We start from the raw sequence: 19,079 nt of genomic DNA on the forward strand, positions 1-19,079 counted from the left end.
GCTTCAAAACCGAAATGCCTGCATTCTATGCAGTGGTTCCTATCCCTGAAGGGCTCTACAGGGTTTTTACATAAACCTTTTACAGCATCATACAAAGAAATTAAAAATGCTTGGTGAATATGTTAAAAGAACCAGAAAAATGAGTGCTTAGACACCTAACATAGAGCAATTAGGTTTTGGGCCTAAGGACACTGAATTTAACACTTCTTCTCTTTCTTTCTGCTTTCTGTTCTGATTTTTAAAAATAGCTATGACAATGCAAATAGTTACTGCTTCTCAGCACTTATCCTGTGGCAGGGACTATGCAAGTACTGCTGTCATTCATTATGTCGTCTAGGACAGGATGAGAAGTCAGTTGGATGTGGTTTGAATCTATCCTCTGCACTGACTGTAGGACCTTGGCAAGTTACTTAACCTCTCTGCGCTGCCTTCCTTTAGTGTAAAGTGGAGATAATAAAAGCAACCTTAGAGAGTTATGAACAGGATTAACAGAGGAAAGATATGTTAAAATAGTATATATAAAATGTATATAAAACACGTATCACAAGGCCAGTAGCTATTACTATCTATTCGAATACTCACACCACCACCACGTGGTTGAGACCAGTAACCACTTATGGGAGAGGAAACTAATGATTGGAGTGGTTTAATGAAGTGTCCATGGTAAAAGCAGAAGAGTTAAGATCTGATGCAGCAGACCTAACTCTAAAATACATATATTTTTTTCCCCACACCATTTCAACTAGTGATAGAAAAATCTTTCTAGGCCAGGCATGGTGGCTCACAGCTGTAATCCCAGCACTTTGGGAGGCTGAGTCCAGGAGTTCGAGACCAGCTTGGCAACATGGCGAGACCCAGTCTTTACAAAAAGTACAAAAATTAGTCAGGTGGGGTGGCATGTGCCTGTGATCCCAGCTATTCGGGGGGCTGAGGCAGGAGGATCTCTGTGGGAGGTCGAGGCTGCATAGAGCTAAGAACTTGCCACTGTATTCCAGCCTGGGTGACAGAGTGAGATCCTGTCAAAAAAAAAAAAAAAAAAAAAAAAAAAAGGAAGACAAAGAAAAAGATATATCGATCTAATGAAGAATGAGTAGATACGAAACGGAAGTGTGGGTATTGAAAAAGCTAGTGTGACTGGTGCAAAGGCAGGAACTTTATAGAAGTTCAGGGGCTGAAATCATCTAAAGAACAATTGAGGCCACAATCACGGACAGGTCTAGGTAGGTATCTCCTCTCCACCATAGGCCTCAGAGGTGGTCTTCGCTCTGTTTTAACATGAACGCAAACATTCTCCAAAGATATGAAGCAGCATCTTCTTCATGAATTCAGTGTGGAACACAGCTTTGATTTTTAAAGAATGATTTCTATTCTTTATATAAAGTTTCCATATAGTTATGGGATTCCTTAAATGGGCAGATTTAGGTGCAACCAATCAAATCCCCTCTCCAGTAACCATACAATATGTCATTAAAAGTGAGATTGATAGCAGATGAGTTAATAAGGAAACTGATAGCCTCACTGCAAGGCCACTTTTACATAGGGATTCTAAGTTATGGGCATTTATATCACTAAAGGAGTATTTAGAAATGTTCTTTGTACATTTTCCTAACAAAATCATTGAAAATATTCAGGTGTGGCTGACTGATGGCTATCTCCCAGAATTTATTCTCCAGTTCTTCTATAGTAACGGAATTTTAGCCGGCTACATGGCACCCAATTCTCTCCAGTGGGATTTGGCAGGAAGTGACCTGTGTCTCTTCTAGTTTTGCTCTTAGAATAGTTAGCAGTGAGTTCCAGTGGTCCTCACCCCACTTCCTCTCTTCTGAATGGGAGAGGAGGAGAGCTACAGCAGCCACCTTGCAGCCAGAGATAAAAGTAACATTTTAAAGACAGCAGAGCTACTTTACCAGTCCTATATTGTTTACTTCTAGACTGTTAATATGAAAGAGTAATAAGATTCCATCTTGTTTAATTTATTGTACTTGAGGTCTCTTTGTTAATGTAGCTTATTCTACCCATTATGCTTCTAATTCTTGCCATCTTTAACACTTAAGACCTTCACCAATAGGTCCTAGAAAGACAATATGTTATTATACATTTACCATGGTGCCCCTAAGTCAAATAATTTTCACAAAAACATTCTATATTACCAAACATAGCTACTGGAGATACATGCATTAGATGTAAACACATTTCGGGAATAGATAAGATGCATTTTATAGAGAGCTGATTTTATATCAGTAAAGTACACAGTATTTACAGCCATCCAAAAACATGGTTAATTTAAAAAAGTTAAATAATTAACTCTAGGAAATAATATTTACTAGGTAAACTCAAAAATAATGGCAGAAATAAAGCCATTTCTTCAGTAGCATTTTATTTTTCATTTTTTTTTTTTGAAGTAGGGTCTTGCTCTGCTGCTCAGGCTGGAGTGCAATGGTGTGATCACAGCTCCCTGCAGCCTTGACTTCCTGGGCTTAAGTGAACCACCCACCTCAGCCTCCCAAGAAGCTGGGCCTACAGGCATGCACCACCATGCCCAGCTAATTTTTAAATTTTTTTTGTAGAGATGGGGTCTCCATATGTTGTCCAGGCTGGTCTCGAACTCCTGGGCTCAAACAATCCTATCTCAGCATCCCGAAGTGTTGGGATTGAAGGAGTGAGCCACCACGCCTGGCCTTATTTCTAAGTTTCTAAATGATTCAAGGTCATTCCTGGGTCTTCAGCCAGCAAACAATGACTGTTGTGAGCAATCCAATTGAAGCCTTCATTATGAGGTGGGAAAGAGGTAAGGGAGGCTAGATCCCAACGACAGTGACAATGACGGGTGTATGAATGTCTGTCTCCATTTGTGATTCTGTTGATAACTCAAATGATGATGGTTTGGTTCCCAGAGTGTTTACTCCATGACAGGGGTTTGTGTAGATTTGCAGTAATGTTTACTGACTTCTTTTGAAGAATGAGCTTGTTAGTAATGTTTCAAATCCTAAAATAATACAGATTTGCAAACTAAACTTCTGTTCTTGACAGCACACCTATATTGAAACTTTTCTCGCCCATGAAGATAATATATTTTAAACATACCTCAAAATACGTACATTTAATCTAGAAAAGTTGTACTTCAATAAAAGAAAAACCAAATCTATAATATATGGAGTTTCTTTTCCTACCTTCTGTCTTCTGTTCATCAAAAGCTGATTCTAGTGGTGGGCCAAAGAGAGGAGCAAGGGCCGTAGTGTCATCAGGAGGCTTTTTGCTAAATCACACACATTAAGGCAAAATACAGAGAAAGGGCTCAAAAATTAATACTCAAAAAGATACACAAACTTTCAAATATTTTTCTCAGTAAAACAAGTGTGCGTGTGCACTAGTGCATGCATGCATGCATGCATGCATGCATGTATAGACAAGCCCCCTTAGGACTAGAAAGTATTTTATAAGGATGTCAGATGTATTATGGGACAAAAGAATTCGTAGAAGGTGAGATCCTTAGTTCTCAGTGGAGAACTGAGGGGCTCATCCAATAGAAATAAGTTGAAGGAGAATAACTCTTTCAAAGCATCCTGATTCTCTATACCTAGAAGAGATAATACTAGAGCTGAGTTTACTGCAAAGCACCTTTCTCTGAGACCTCAAGTACCATTTATATTTGATTTCACCACATCTCTGTGTTGTAGTAAATGCGGTTTATAATTAGTGAAAGTCAAGCATAGGGATATTAGGTAAAAAGCCACCGAGAAGTTTCATCCTTTAATAGACTAGTTGTAACCTCCTAATACCCCAATACAGTAAATCTCAGAAAGAGAAGTATTGTGAAATCAGGGAAAACAGGAGGATAAGTTAAACTTGCATTCTTTCTCTTAATTATTACTCCAGACTGATTATTAAGAAAATGATGCATAATTATCTTCATTTTTTCTCCAAATCTGATTCCCCTCATTGATCTCAATGAGGTCTATATGGTATGGTAAGGGGCAAGGGGTGAAGAGGAGAGGGCAGAGGTTGGAGGAGGATAAAGATCGAAAATAATTCAGCTTTTAAATAGAAATAGCAGTCTTTTTATAAAACAATGCCCATTTGTACAATACTTAAGTAACCCACAGAATATACTGTAAAATACAATGCTTTGCCAAAAACTAAAAACAGAATGGAAGATTCCTTTGGTGGGTGGCAGGTGGAATGCATCATGAGATGGTATCCAACCAAAAAGGCTTCTTTTTGTGGGGCAATATAATAATACTGAAGATCAGCATTCCAGACACCAAAAGACCTCTTTAGAGAGAACTTTAGCTGTCCCATCAGGAAGGGGCCTGCACATTCTGATAGACAGTTCCTTCAGATAAGTGCAGAATATTTCCCTAAAGGTCTTCCTTGGGCTGCACTTTTCAAAAATAATGACATATTTGACCATGATGTGGATATACGGACTGATATATTTTGGTAGAGCCTTTGTTAATGGGAGCTGAGAGTTTAGCTCAAAGGAGATTTGCTTAATTGTTAAAAGTTCATGATGCCTTGCATAAAACACAACTAATGTCTTTCACACTCACCTTATAAGTTCTGGAGTTGGTGTGGAACGCCTGGGTCTTGCCACTTCTTCACCTGATGCACAGGACAAAGGAACTTTTTAGACATATTTTTACCATTCCCTGATATGTCTTATAACCTACATTTGGAAACACTTAGAGATTTAAGTCCCATCAATAAGCAACTCTGTATGAAAACTTTGCAAAACAAACCTTCTCTCCTGGCAATGCAACAGCCATATATTAGGCATATGTAGTGGTGTTTTCTCTGGCATTTGTAAAACCTCATTAATTAAGGAACTTCCGTGACAAGCCATCAAATAGAAGATCTGGATAGTGCAGCACTTAGTGAAAGAGCACACCATTCTTGGAATGTCTGCTGCCTTGACTGGTTCTGCTTTCCAATGAAGAGAATACTAAGCCAGGCCATATGTGTAAGATATGAATCCAGCATTCTCTGCCTGTTCTTTTCTTGAAATGCCAAGAAAATGTTGTATCTTTAACTATGAAACATGAATTTAGAATTTCCTAGGATGTGTTGTATGCAGCAGAGGAAAATTGTGCCCTATGTGTATTATAACCTATATCATATCGTTTTGGTTGACCAAAATTTTCATATCAAATAACACAAGAATGGGTAAGTTGCTTCTACTTTCAGTTCCTTCTGCCCGCCTGTTCTTCCCACCCCCAGCAACAAATACACACTTGATTAAATTCATTTCTAAAGTTAAATAATACAGCAAGAGTTGACAAATATAGAAAGAAAATAGCAATGCTTTTCCAAAAACATATTTATTTTCAGAACTTAAACATTAATCACTCAGAACCCACAGGGGCCCTCTATCATTACAAGAATTCTTTGCTGTAAAAGTAAAAAATTTGTAAGTCTTAAAAATTAAGCCCGGGAATGCATAATTCATATGCATATATACTCCAAGATCCAAGGAACTGTTCTTTCTTTTAAATCATACGCTATTTCTGGTAGCTAAGATATACTTACTGGATAAGTTCCTTTTAATTGCACCCTAGAATTAGAAATAGACACTATAAGGTTTAAGACCACATATATGTTATGTACAATATGTATTATTTCTGTCATTGCAATTAAACTGAACTCAAATAAATGCAGATAGGGAAATGAAATTTTTCTCAGAACCGCATTTAAGTAGGAAATTGTAGGTACACACAGAAATCAGGTTTTTTTTATTTCATTCAAAGATTATAGAGAGGAAGGAAGGGTAAATCATAAGTCTTCTGAACAAGGAAAACCCCTTACCTGGGTAGATTTGGTAAATTAAATTCAAATATTCAATAGTCCATTAAAAAAAAACCTCTTAAATTCTAGTAGATAAGAAAGTAAATCGAAGTTTAGCATATGTTTGATGCTTAAAAATTACAGAGTGTATTTAGGAGTAGTGCATGCTCCTTGTCAGGTGGGGTCCCCAGGTTGCTAATGGAAACAGTCATCAGTTTACAAATGTGATTTTAACAGGTATAGGTGGCAAGCGTAAAAGGCAAGGGAAACTTGAACCATCTGCCATTGAATGAACTGTTTTATTCAGAAAGTCAGGGAATTCCACCCTATGCACTCATCCTCCCAATTTATTTCACTTGCCTGCCACTAGGCCCATCGATTAGTGAACTGGAAGTAATGTCTTGTGCTCAAGACATCGTGATATTATTGGAATACAAATAGCCCTGGCAGGAATAATCTGAGCAGGTCATCTCCAGTTTTTATAATGCCTTAGCATAAACTTATTTAGATAGTAGAAGGATTGATTAGATAAAAAGTTTTGATTAAAAACCAGAAGTTGTGAAAAGTTCTCAGCATGGATGCCACCAGAAAAGTAGACCACGAGGATGGCTGTATCATGGGGTAGAGCATGGGTTGGGATGCCTGCCATAGGAGAATGACAGGGCCAGAGTTGAGGATAGGGAAAGCTGAAGTACATATGAGAAAGCATTCCAAAAGGTGAGACCATGAACACATTTGTTGGATGGCCATCAAACACATTTTTTTTCCTGCTTTTTAATTTGAGTGAAGGCTCAATTTGGTGGTCACGGATACATTTTCTTCTCTCAAAGTATAACATTAACACCTTAGGACAAGATTTAGTGCCTCTGTAATCGACCTATAAGAAGTTTCTTTCCCTTGTTTCTAAGGCTGCATAAGCATTTTCTGTCCAATTTTGAACCCATTTATGCTAAAGGAGCAGTTTCAATCTGAACAAGGATACATTCGATGCTTTCTCAGTCTCTCAAACTACATTTTCTGGCTTGTTTTGTCTAATAATGTGATCTGTTTTTCTCTACTAAGTGTGCCATATAGAGAATTACTACATTATTTATAAATACTTTCTAATAAATATGGCCACGTAAATCTGCCAAGGACATTATGGAAGTTTGGATACAGGTTTACTTTTGGAAAAGAAGGCTCTGTAGACAGAAATGATTAGATAACAGAAATAATTAGATAACAGATGTTTTTCTGGGTTATGAACTGTCAGATAGAATTTCATTAATAAGATCTGAAGGAAAAGATAGAAGGCCTTTAGTTCCAAGCAGTCAATCACAAGATTAATAAATGGCATTGAGGGAACACAGCCCACCTAGTACTGTGAGGCCTAAAACCCAGGAGGTCCCAGAGACTGTATTGAAGACCTCTTTGTCCCTCTGTCCTACTCCTTCAAATGTTAATATCCATGAAACCAAGAAAGGTACAGAGCTCCTTTTGTAGTCATCAATTGCCAGGGGTGTCAATTCATTCAGTAGATGTTCACAGTTGAAAGGCACTAAAGAAGAAGCCCCTGTAACATTTTTATTAAATAGTCTTCACGAATGAACAATCCCAAGTTAAGTGCAACCAAGACATGGCCGAAGTATTCAAGAAAACTCTATTGTTTAGAAATTAGGAAGAACAAAGCTACTATCAATTTAGAAAGCAACAAATGTTTGAAAGATCAGCAGCAAGTCAGCAGCAACAGAAAAGAAAGTCCTGCTGTCTGCTGGATGGGCATACAGGTCTCTGATGACCTTAATGTTGCAGCATGATATATTTAGAAAAAGACTGAGGTGATGTCGACCACACAAACCACATTCGGGAAAAAAAGCCCATTGGATTCAAAAACCTCCCCTTGTCAAGTGACTGTATTTTCCCCCTTTCAATGCTTGTTTGTTGTTACATGTATGTCGTGAATAAATTTCCTCATTTTGAATGACTGAATTCACTCTTTTCATAATCTGTGATGTCACTTAACAGCTGGGTTGGAATCATCCATAGATTAGCGGTCTCTGCAGATACCGTCTTTTAATGGTATTAGCTATGTAGTTTAGTAGAGAACTACCAACTGGTCACCTGGGGCAGGGTATTTGCATCAAATAATAATTGACTAATTGGATTGGCACAGGCCTAGGGATATTTCAGAGAGGCTGTTTTCAGTTCCATTTCCTCTCTTAATGGACTGACCAGGTAAATGAGTATCATTTCAAACATAACAAAGACCCTTCTTTTTGTTGCTTTAAATTCATGATACTCTTCAGCCGGGCGCGGTGGCTCATGCCTGTAATCCCAGCACTTTGGGAGGTCAAGGCGGGCGGATCATGAGGTCAGGAGATTAAGATCATCCTGGCTAACACGGCGAAACCCCATTTCTACTAAAAATACAAAAAATTAGCTGGGTGTGGTGGCAGGTGCCTGTAATTCCAGCCACTTGGGAGGCTGAGGCAGGAGAATTGCTTGAACTTGAGAGGCGGAGGTTATAGTGAGCAGAGATCGCGCCACTGCACTCCAGCCTGGGTGACAGAGTGAGATCCATCACAGAAAAAAAAAAAAAAAAAAAAAAAAATTCATGATACTTTTCAACTTGAGGAAAACGAGTTTCCATTTTGAACAATGCAAATTAATCTTGATCTACCCTCCCAACGTTTGTCTTCTGTGATGAAATTTATTTAGAATTATGTGATAGCCTAGGAATATTGACTTGAAAGTGTGTCTCCCTCTCCCAAGATGGAAATTATAATGATGTATCAGCATATTTTGATCATTGTAAGTTACGGTGCAGGAACGTATTTTGAATTCAGGCTTAAAAACAATGATGGCTTAAAAATGGTGTCCTTACATTTTTTTTTTTTTTTGAGACAGAGTCTTGCTCTGTTGCCCAGGCTGGAGTGCAGTGGCGCAATCTTGGCTCACTGCAAGCTCCGCCTCCTGGGTTCATGCCATTCTCCTGCCTCAGCCTCCCATGTAGCTGGGACTACAGGTGCCCGCCACCGCACCCTGTTAATTTTTTGTATTTTTAGTAGAGATGGGGTTTCACCATGTTAGCCAGGATGGTCTTGATCTCCTGACCTTGTGATCCTCCCGTCTCGGCCTCCCAAAGTGCTGGGATTACAGGCATGAGCCACAACGCCCGGCCCCTTACATTCTTAATAGTTTTATTATTCTTTATTATCTCTTTGCTATCAACTTCTATGGTACTTTCTGGTGAACTAGGCCTTTTATGTACATACATACACACACACACACACACACACACACACATACACACACATACACACACATATTCCATATATTTTCCAAATTTAGTACTAGGAGTTGAGATTCCCATGTATTAGTTTAGTTAGTTATGGGAAAGTGCTCTGACAATTCTAAAATATGCCCTTGGTACTTAAGAGGGTCAGAGGCTTTCAATCAGTAAACCTGTTTCATCTGCCTCATTCACACTGGGTTATCATAAATTTAATGGGAAACCAACCTGGCCACCTTGCCTTGGCAGCAATTTTCTCTATACATGTTTAAGGTAAAAATGTTGAGAGTTCTTACCGGGCTGCGCCTCTGTGATCAGCAAAAAGGAAGAGAGAACAGACACCTAGTCAGAGAATGATGGATCAGTCAAAAGTCTTGGGTAATAGAAAACTTCATAAGCAGCTAACCAAACATACATTCCAGAGAATCAGGCCAAAGGAAGACAGGCAGTCCTAGTGTTTAGGGCTTATTTAAACCACAGTAGGCGTTGGAGAACCTTAAAGAGAGGATATCCGTTGTACAATACAGCTTTGCTAATGTGGATATGTAAGTTTTAGTTATGTGTACATAAGAACAAGGCAGAAACATACAAGAAAACTTTACTAACAATGTTTAATGTCTTGTCATAGAAGTTTTTCTCTAGAAAGTTTGAGGAGGGGGTACTTAGAGAATAGAGAAGTAAACTGTTTCCCTACAGAGCAGGATGTTAGCAAATATAGACAATAATGCACTTTTCACGTAGTTAGGGTACAAAAGGAGCTTATGAAAAACCAGAGGCAGGATTTAGAGAGCACTTTTCCTTGTCTGGAATTTTTCTTTGGTGTTCTATGGAAGGTGTGCTTATGAGGATACTTTTGTGTTGAATGTTCTTGGCCTAGTGACTTGGGCGGCCTCTACCAATGTGATGTGAATGATGAGAATGTGATGGGAAAGATGAGGAGGCTCTGACAAACATAGTTGGGAATGGCGAAAACTGTCCAGCAGCAACAGAACCCTGGTGGACCACATGACCTTAGAAAACACAAAATCAATGTGCAAAAATCACAAGCATTCTTATACACCAATAATAGACAAACAGAGAGACAAATCATGAGTGAACTCCCATTCACAATTGCTACAAAGAGAATAAAATACCTAGGAATCAAACTTACGAGGGATGTGAAGGACCTCTTCAAGGAGAACTACAAACCACTGTTCAACGAAATAAAAGAGGACACAAACAAATGGAAGAACATTCCACGCTCATGAATAGGAAGAATCAATATCGTGAAAATGGCCATACTGCCCAAGGTAATTTATAGATTCAATGCCATTCCCATCAAGCTACCAATGACTTTCTTCACAAAATTGGAATAAAACTACTTTAAAGTTCATATGGAACCAAAAAAGAGCCCTCATTACCAAGACAATCATAAGCAAAAAGAACAAAGCTGGAGGCATCACACTGCCTGACTTCAAACTATACTGCAAGGCTACAGTAACCAAAACAGCATGGTACTAGTACCAAAACAGAGATATAGACCAATGGAACAGAACAGAGGCCTCAGAAATAACACCACACATCTACAACCATCTGATCTTTAACAGACCTGACAAAAGCAAGCAATGGGGAAAGGATTCCGTATTTAATAAATGGTGCTGGGAAAACTGGCTAGCCATATGTAGAAAGCTGAAACTGGATCCTTTCCTTACACCTAATACAAAAATTAATTCAAGATGGATTAAAGACTTAAATGTTAGACCTAACACCATAAAAACCCTAAAAGAAAACCTAGGCAATACCATTCAGGACATAGGTATGGGCAAGGACTTCATGACTAAAACACCAAAAGCAATAGCAACAAAAGCCAAAATAGATAAATAGAATCTAATTAAACTAAACAGCTTCTGCACAGGAAGAGAAACTACCATCAGAGTGAGCAGCAACCTACAGAATGGGAGAAAATTTTTGCAATCTACCCATCTGACAAAGGGCTAACATCCAGAATCTACAAAGCACTTAAACAAATTTACAAGAAAAAATCAAACAACCCCATCAAAAAGTGGGCAAAGGATATTAACAGACACTTCTCAAAATAAGACATTTATGCAGCCAACAGACACATGAAAAAAAATGCTCATCATCACTGGTCATCACAGAAATGCAAATCAAAACCACAATGAGATACCATCTCACACCTGTTAGAATGGTGATCATTAAAAAGTCAGGAAACAACAGATGCTGGAGAGGATGTGGAGAAATATGAACACTTTTACACTGTTGGTGGGAGTGTAAATTAGTTCAACTATTGTGGAAGACAGTGTGGCGATTCCTCAAGGATCTAGAATGAGAAATATCATTTGACCCAGTGATCCCATTACTGGATATATACCCAAAGGATTATAAATCATGCTACTATAAAGACACATGCACACGTACATTTATTGCGGCATGATTCACAATAGCAAAGACTTGGAACCAACCCAAATGTCCATCAGTGATAGACTGCATTAAGAAAATGTGGCACATATACACCATGGAATACTATGCAGCCATAAAAAAGGATGAGTTCATGTCCTTTGTAGGGACATGGATGAAGCTGGAAACCATCATTCTGAGCAAACTATTACAAGGACAGAAAACCAAACACTGCATGTTCTCACTCGTAGATGGGAATTGAACAATGAGAACACTTGGACACAGGGCGGGGAACATCACACACCAGTGCCTGTCGTGGGGTAGGGGGAGGGGGGAGGGATAGAATTAGGAGAAATACTTAATGTAAATGACGAGTTAATGGGTGCAGCAACCAACACGGCACCATGTATACATACGTAACAAACCTGCACTTTGTGCAAATGTACCCTAGAACTTAAAGTATGATAAAAACAACAACAACAACAACAACAACAACAAAAAACACAACAAGCAGATGTATGACTTCTTCCTTTTGCTTTTCAAATCTTGATTATGGCTGCTATCAATTTATTCCAACAATCTCTGATAGCTCTGCCTCTTTAGGAGCTTTCTGATGTAACACAAGTGACTAGGATGTGAGTGGGGAAAGAGCTGTTCGTCAGTTTCCCTTTCAATATATTGGCTAATGCATGGAGTCACTAGAAGCTACCTCCCAAAACCAAAACTAGGAGCACAAACACAAAGAAAGTTAGGAGTTTGTTCAAATGTAGAGGATATTCTTTCTAGAACATAGATAGGAAGCAAAAAGTTGTAGCTTTTTACATCTGGGTAGGCCTCCATGGATATCTAGTCCAACCGGCTACATGCTATAGAGAGGAAGGTGAGACTCTGAGATACACAGCTAGTAAGCAGGTAGAACCAGAGACAGAATTCAGATCCCCTATTTCTCATTTTCTCATTCCTTCTATGATGCCAAGCATAGCATTGTTGAATGACTCCAAAAGCAGAGAGTCATTGTGATTAACATCCAGGAGTGGTTATTTTTCAGACCAGTTTATAAGTAGCTAGCATTCTAGACATATTATTCTAGACAATTTACTTGTAATACTACAGACTTTATTATTTGCCTTATTTTCCAGGTACTGCTACCTATGGATTCCACCTTTCTTATAAACTTGCCTGGATGCACCTTAAATAAAATTGTAAAAAAAAAAAGGCCACATAAATACTTGTTTCTGAGTTTAAATTATCTTATTGACTAATCCATACTGTGTTTTGAGAAAAATTCAAACACTTTTATATATGAAACTTTAGACTTTATTATTCTTTAGTGACCAAATTAAAAAGTTTTTTTGTGTAGAAAGAGGTATGGGAATTTCATGACAAACAATTCACTTTTAAAATATAGCAATTAGAGGACTAAAAGTGGCCCAAGATAAAATTGTGAGAAATATGCAAAATAGAATCTAGACTGCAAGCATTTAGAGGCAAAACCTTACATACAAGACACTTTATTATTAAGGCAGGTGCAAGAGTAATTGCGGTTTTTTACCATTACTTTTAATTTAAGGTTATACAGAATACTTTTTCAAAATAATTTCAAATATATTAATCTACCCAAATTGAGTCATATCTTAATTTCCAATGAGTTATAAACCTATATTTTAATCACAAGTTCAAGGTTTAATTTTTTTTCTAGTAAAAGACAACCTTGTAATATAGCATTTTGGAAACTCCATTTGCAAAATGCCTTCAGCAGGGAATAGCTGTTCAAATTCATGTAGTCACAGGCTGATTAAACAGAACCCAAAAGACAGAGCTAGAAGCTGTGCAAAGTGCAGACCCAGAAAGCCTCAAGGTCTATAATTAAGAGCTATCTGAAAGCTTCAAAAGGAAAATAATTCCAGAAGCAAACGGAAGGGCTTTATATATGCCAATTATCACCACTGAAGAGCAAAAATTGGCTTAGGCTATGCTGGATAAGGACAGAAAAATTATTATCAGCCAGGACGGAAGGGTCTTTGCCTGTTCAAAAATTTGCTTTACCCTTTCTCCCATCATTTCCCAAGAAAGTCAAAGCCTTTAGTATTCTATTTTTTGTTTACCAATATACAGAATTTTCTTCAAAGGCAGAAGAAAACTAATTTAGTATCTGGTCTTGATATATTCTATAAGCTGAGAGATCTACGTCCAAAGTCGCAAACCCAAATGCTTGCAGGAGTAAAAAGTGGGTGGGGGATGGGGAGGGGGTGCTGGGAGTCAGGCACATACACATTATGAGATTCTGGAAAACTGGCCACTATTCAGTGCACCCCATGTGTGCCACGTGAGAATGTGGGCTTAGTCCTGCCAGGTCTTCAGAGAGGTGATGAGCATCCAGATTTTTTTTTTTTTTAATTTGAAATGTTCTAGTTTTGAAATGTGGGCTGAAATTGTTTTTAACTGCACAACCAAACAAAACACCTATTCAGTTGTTCAGAATCTGCAGGAGGTTAATTCACCTCTGATTGCAGCCATTTGTATCATACATAATAAGCGCTCAGTAAATTCTATCTGCTGTTATTACTGCTTCATTTCTATGTCTGATTACTCAGAGACTTTGCAAGTGGTCTGCTTGTTTTCTGAACAAATTTCCTTCATTCCTAATTAAATACTGTGTTCATTACCTAGATTTCTCTTGGTCTTCCAATGTGGAAAACATTTTATTTTCCCTTCTACTTTTATTTTGGTGTTCAACTTAGAGATAACTCTTATTTTATATGTTGAGGCTATTTTCAAAGTGGATAAACACTGCTAATGTATGATTTTGTCACTGGAATGAAGATCTAGAATGTGGTATATTTCTAAAATTTATATAATTTTCAAAATGAATATATCTACCTAAAAGAAAATACTGCAGCCTATATCCTCAGTCTTCACACTGTTCTTATATGACATGACAGTTCTGTTTTATTATCTTTTATATAACGGAGTTAGTTTAAATTCAGTTAACTATGATACCTTCATCTTAGTCAATGTGAATAAAGTGTTTTAATATGTTTATCATTTCCAACTAACAAAACAATCTATCCCCCTTGTCACATTCATTAAATAACCCAGATTTTGAAGTTTTATGGCATCCTAATTTGCTAAATTTAGTGCTATAGGGAAACAAAGTTGAGAATGGGCAATTAACTACAAAGCACTAAACAAATATGATTTTTCTATAGCCTCATTTTAGCAAATTGAGTGATTAATGTTAGAGAATTTTCTTGGAAAGAATTAGAATATATGATCACTACATTTATGACTAAGATTCTTACGAGGATTCCTACTTGTTTTTAAATGCTTTAGGGTGAAGACAAACTATCTGGCAAGCATCAATTTGCCACGCTATTGTAGGTGTTTATCTGTATTTAAACTTCGGTCGACTACAGATTACAAGTTAGATTATAGCGACTGTCTATTATATTCAATCAGACATATTTGAGATGATCTTCTAAAACTTCATTTGGGAAGAGAAACAAAGAACCTGCTAGTCATCAAAATGACCAGGCTGAGGAATCAAGATGGACATTTCCAAAGAAAAATTAGGTGAGGGAGTGACAGGGGGAAATTCTTGCAGTTAAAATTGCCGTGAAGGACAACAGGAGAAAAATTAATGAAAAAGAGAGAAGTTTTAAAGCACCATAGACAAACTTCAGGCCACACAGTCCTGTGGATATTTGAAGTGGCCAAATTTGGTTAATTCAGAAAAACATTCAGGGTCCACAAGAATAAATGAAATTGGAAAAGTGTAAGGAAAGGCTATTAAAGAGCACCAGTAATGTTCTGCTGCCACAGAACAGGCGATGCATAGTTGATTCTGAATTACTCAGAAGCGGGTCATTTAGCTTAGTAATAATCATAATTGTAGCTCCTTATGTTATTTTTGGAAACCAGAAGAATGGGGCTCATATTTTGAGACATTTTAATGTTTTGGTCTCATATTTTTGTCCTTCCTGTGTCTCTGTTCCGCCTCCCTCCTATCCTATGGCTTTTCTGTAAGCACAGTATCCTGTATGTGGTGGAGTGGCTGCCAGGATTTGGTCAGTGGGAAGGATAAGAGGTGAAAGCACTTACTGCACCACCCACCTAGGTGCGTTAACAACAAACCAACCACTTGGTGCTGTGAACATGGAACATAATATTTTCCTATTTTCCAACAGAGAGGTCACCTCTGTCAGCCATGCATCAGCATCCTGAGAACATGTTCCCAACAAACCAGGCAACCAAGAAGAGAACAAACTGATTTTATTTTTTGAGATCTGTTCGTTGTGTTGCTCTAAAATAAAACGATGTAGGTACATCGTATCAGACTTGTGTTGCCACTAAAAATCACCCACTGCTACTAAAAATTAACATCCAAGAGGTAATTTACATTTTATAAAGATCCTCTTTTCCGGTCTCTGACAATTCCAGGAGGGAATATTTGGATTTACTGAAACAAAAACAAAATAAAACCCCCCAGCTTCCCTACAGCTCCCCATTCCCAGGCCAGCTTCATAGGCATTCCAGATGCTACTATGTTGTACACTAATCAAAAATTAACTTAAAAAACATTTGCTTAGCTCATGATATGTATATGTAGCTTGACTAATTCCAGTGGAAACTGCAATAAATGAAACTTAGTACCAAAAATATTTGATCATATGGCTGTGATTGAGGCAGAGGTGAATCTTTATAAAATTACCCCAAGGCCCTTAATAACGGGTTTGTAAAATCACTTAGCAACCAACTTCCTTTTTTTCCCATGTGGCATAATGAGACCTGGTCATGGTTCACAAAGGTTTGTTTTTAAAGTTCAAAACCTTGTTTAAGTGTTAAACACAGTCAGTCCTTAGATATGCAGATAATGCAAATAAACAGAATAAATAATGTTTGCCCCAAAAGTGGAAAGGACTTAATTCTTACCGGACTTTTCCTCTAAAAGCGTAGGCATGGGGAGGAAGAAGAAAGAGAAAATGAGAGAGGTGAAATGTATTTTCAAGAAGAAACAAGACAAGACTCAGGATAACCTTACTTAAGGCAGCTCTTGAAGACACTGCTTTTATAAATGCTTCCTGTGGGGGTCTGATATGGTCATTCCTAGGCTGCTGTCTTTAGTTCAAGCTACAGAGGGCATCAGTGTGGACTTCATCTGGGCATCTAAGCACATTCTAAGCTTGCTCCTTCCTTCCTTCCTTCCTCCCTCCCTCCCTCCCTCCTTCTCTCTTTCTTTCTTTCTCTATTTATTTCTTCTTTCTCTTTCCTTCTTTCCTTCCTTCCTTCCTTCCTTCGTTCCTTCGTTCCTTCCTTCCTTCCTTCCTTCCTTCTTCTTTCCCTCCTTCCTTCTTCCCTCCCTCCCTCCCTCCGTCTCTCTCTTCTTTCTTTCCATCTTTCTTTCTTCCTTTCTTTTTCTCTCTTTCTTTTTCTGACAGAGTCTGTCTTGCTCTGTGCCCAGGGAGGAGTGCAGTGGCATAATCATAGCTCACTGAAACCCTCAATTCCTGGTCTCAAGAGATCCTCCCACCTCAGCCTCCCATGTAGCTAGGACTATAAGCATGTACCACAGTCTCTGGCTAATTATTTTTATTTTTGTAAAGATAGGGTCTTGCTATATTGCCCAGGCTAGTCTTGAACTTCTGGGCTCAAGTGATCCCCCCACCTCAGCCTCCCAAAGTTCTGGGATTAGAGGTGTGAACCACCATGCCTGGCCTAATCTTTCTTTTGAATGGTTTACTTTTATCAAACAGATTTGTGGCTTGACAATAAAAAAATTATGCTTCATAATATTGAGAGGAGTTGGAAAATACTACTCATGCATTGTAGCCAGGCATGGTCATGAAACAAAAACATGAGACTTTCCAGAAACTCCAGTCTCACCGGGGAACCCAGGACCTATCATCTTCTCCCAAGTCACCATGGCTAGAACTGTCAGTTCTTCTTTGATCCCATCCTTGATTTCCCCCTATTCTCCACAGACAATTATGAATTCTTCTCCCTGTGAGTGGTCAATGGCCCCTCAGAATGCCCTCTTAGTTCCTCAGCTCCTATCTTAATGAGGCCTTCATTATCCCTCACTGACAGTACATTCGCTTCCTAGCTGATGGTCCTATTTCCAGCTTCATCTCCTAATCCATCCTTCACACTATCTTCGGAATCATTTTCCAAAAATAGTGAAGTGAATATATCATTCTGCCCTTAAAAAACCTCCTTGCTATCCAGAAAATAGAATGCCAACTCCATTCTATGGAATTTAATGCTTTGGTGAAGGGCTGCAGCTTCCCTTCCCAACCTCATCTTCCTCCGTTGACTTTCTATGAAGCCTGCACCTCGCTGCACTCTCCTGGCTCTCTTGGATGTGCCACGCACTTACACGCTTCCCTGTCTTCTTCCCATGCTACTTCTCCCTCTCCCCGAATCAAAATTACTCATTTTTCAAGGTCAGTAACATTTCTTCCATAAGACCTTTCCCAGATTTTCCTGCCAAAATACATTGCTCCCTTCTCTGGTTTGATTGTGACTCAGTCCTTTTGTTCAAAATAATAAATAAATATTGAAGGCCTTTGTATTTGCCTGACATTTATTAGCCTCAGGGAACAAAGGTACACATTGCTAGTACATTTCTGCAATTTTTATTTTGTTCTGTATTGTTTAGATGTCTCCACTTGATTATTAGCTCACAATAATGGCTATGCATGGCTTCTCTCTAGCCCCAAACATAGAGTGAGGCGCTCAACACAAGTTTATAAATTCCCTTTATGGGGAGCCATTGTAACATTATACAAATGTTTGAAGCACAGTGTCTTTTGAAATTAAAAAAAAAAATTGTTCTTTGAAATAAGGCTGAATTATATATGGCACAAGCCATGTGTCCTCAGTTGTAATGGTTCTTTCACCAGCTCCATAAATATTTCAGTTAGCTCCTACTTAACTGTTAATTTCTCTGTCTATTAGTGACCTCAGGTGCTACCCATGTTACAAACGTTCTAAAGAAATGGCACAGCTTTGTACAACATTAGTGAAGATTATGTGCTCAGATGTCCAGGGCAGAATTTTCTCCTAGAGCGAAAACTAATGCTTCAGAATAGTTAAGGGCCAAGAAAGGGGCTACACCCTTGTAGTTTTCAGCACTTGAACTAAAACTCTTATTTATAAGGTAAATTTCTCAGCCTTTTCTAAAATAAAATGCATCTTATATAATTAAAATCAGAAGACTAAACGTGAACACAGAAATGATAAGTGTTATCCCTCCCCTCCTCCCTACACCTCTCCACCTCAGGCTACCTGATATATTAAACCATCTTTATTTAATATGTTGTTTTGCTATGGCAGCAGCTATCAACACCTAGGCTATGACCTCGACCTCTTAGCTTAAAGATTTCCTTAAAATGTTGAAAAAAACAATAAAAACAAAGATAGGAAAAAGCAAATATATATTTGATTTAAAATGAGCTAGTAGCATCAGAGTTTATTTTTAATTATGGAAAAGATAAATAAGAGAAATGGGAAAGAGAGATATCCCTCTGGGCTTACTTGTAAATAGAAATAGAGTAAGTGAATTTTTTGATAAAATATAAATTTACCTAAAATATAACCATTGAATGGTTACGAAGTACAGGGACTTTTT

General features: G+C 38.1%; 1 protein-coding gene across 20 annotated transcripts in view; it reads right to left on the bottom strand.

The window, feature by feature from the left end:
* Window positions 1-19,079, bottom strand: part of SGIP1 (SH3GL interacting endocytic adaptor 1) — a 224,350-nt gene that overhangs the window by 74,285 nt on the left and 130,986 nt on the right. For 13 of the 20 annotated variants that reach the window (XM_031933926.1, XM_031933925.1, XM_031933922.1 and 10 more), the window contains 5 exons: window positions 16,382-16,393; window positions 9,349-9,360; window positions 5,527-5,551; window positions 4,551-4,602; window positions 3,171-3,256 (listed from right to left, as the gene is read on the bottom strand). In XM_031933926.1, the coding sequence (XP_031789786.1) occupies window positions 3,171-3,256; window positions 4,551-4,602; window positions 5,527-5,551; window positions 9,349-9,360; window positions 16,382-16,393 (187 nt within the window). The remainder of the gene's footprint in view (window positions 1-3,170; window positions 3,257-4,550; window positions 4,603-5,526; window positions 5,552-9,348; window positions 9,361-16,381; window positions 16,394-19,079) is intronic. The other 7 variants (XM_031933930.1, XM_031933936.1, XM_031933934.1 and 4 more) reach the window with 1 other exon arrangement.

This window comes from Piliocolobus tephrosceles, chromosome 1, assembly GCF_002776525.5.
Source record: "Piliocolobus tephrosceles isolate RC106 chromosome 1, ASM277652v3, whole genome shotgun sequence".
Lineage (NCBI taxonomy): Eukaryota > Metazoa > Chordata > Mammalia > Primates > Cercopithecidae > Piliocolobus > Piliocolobus tephrosceles.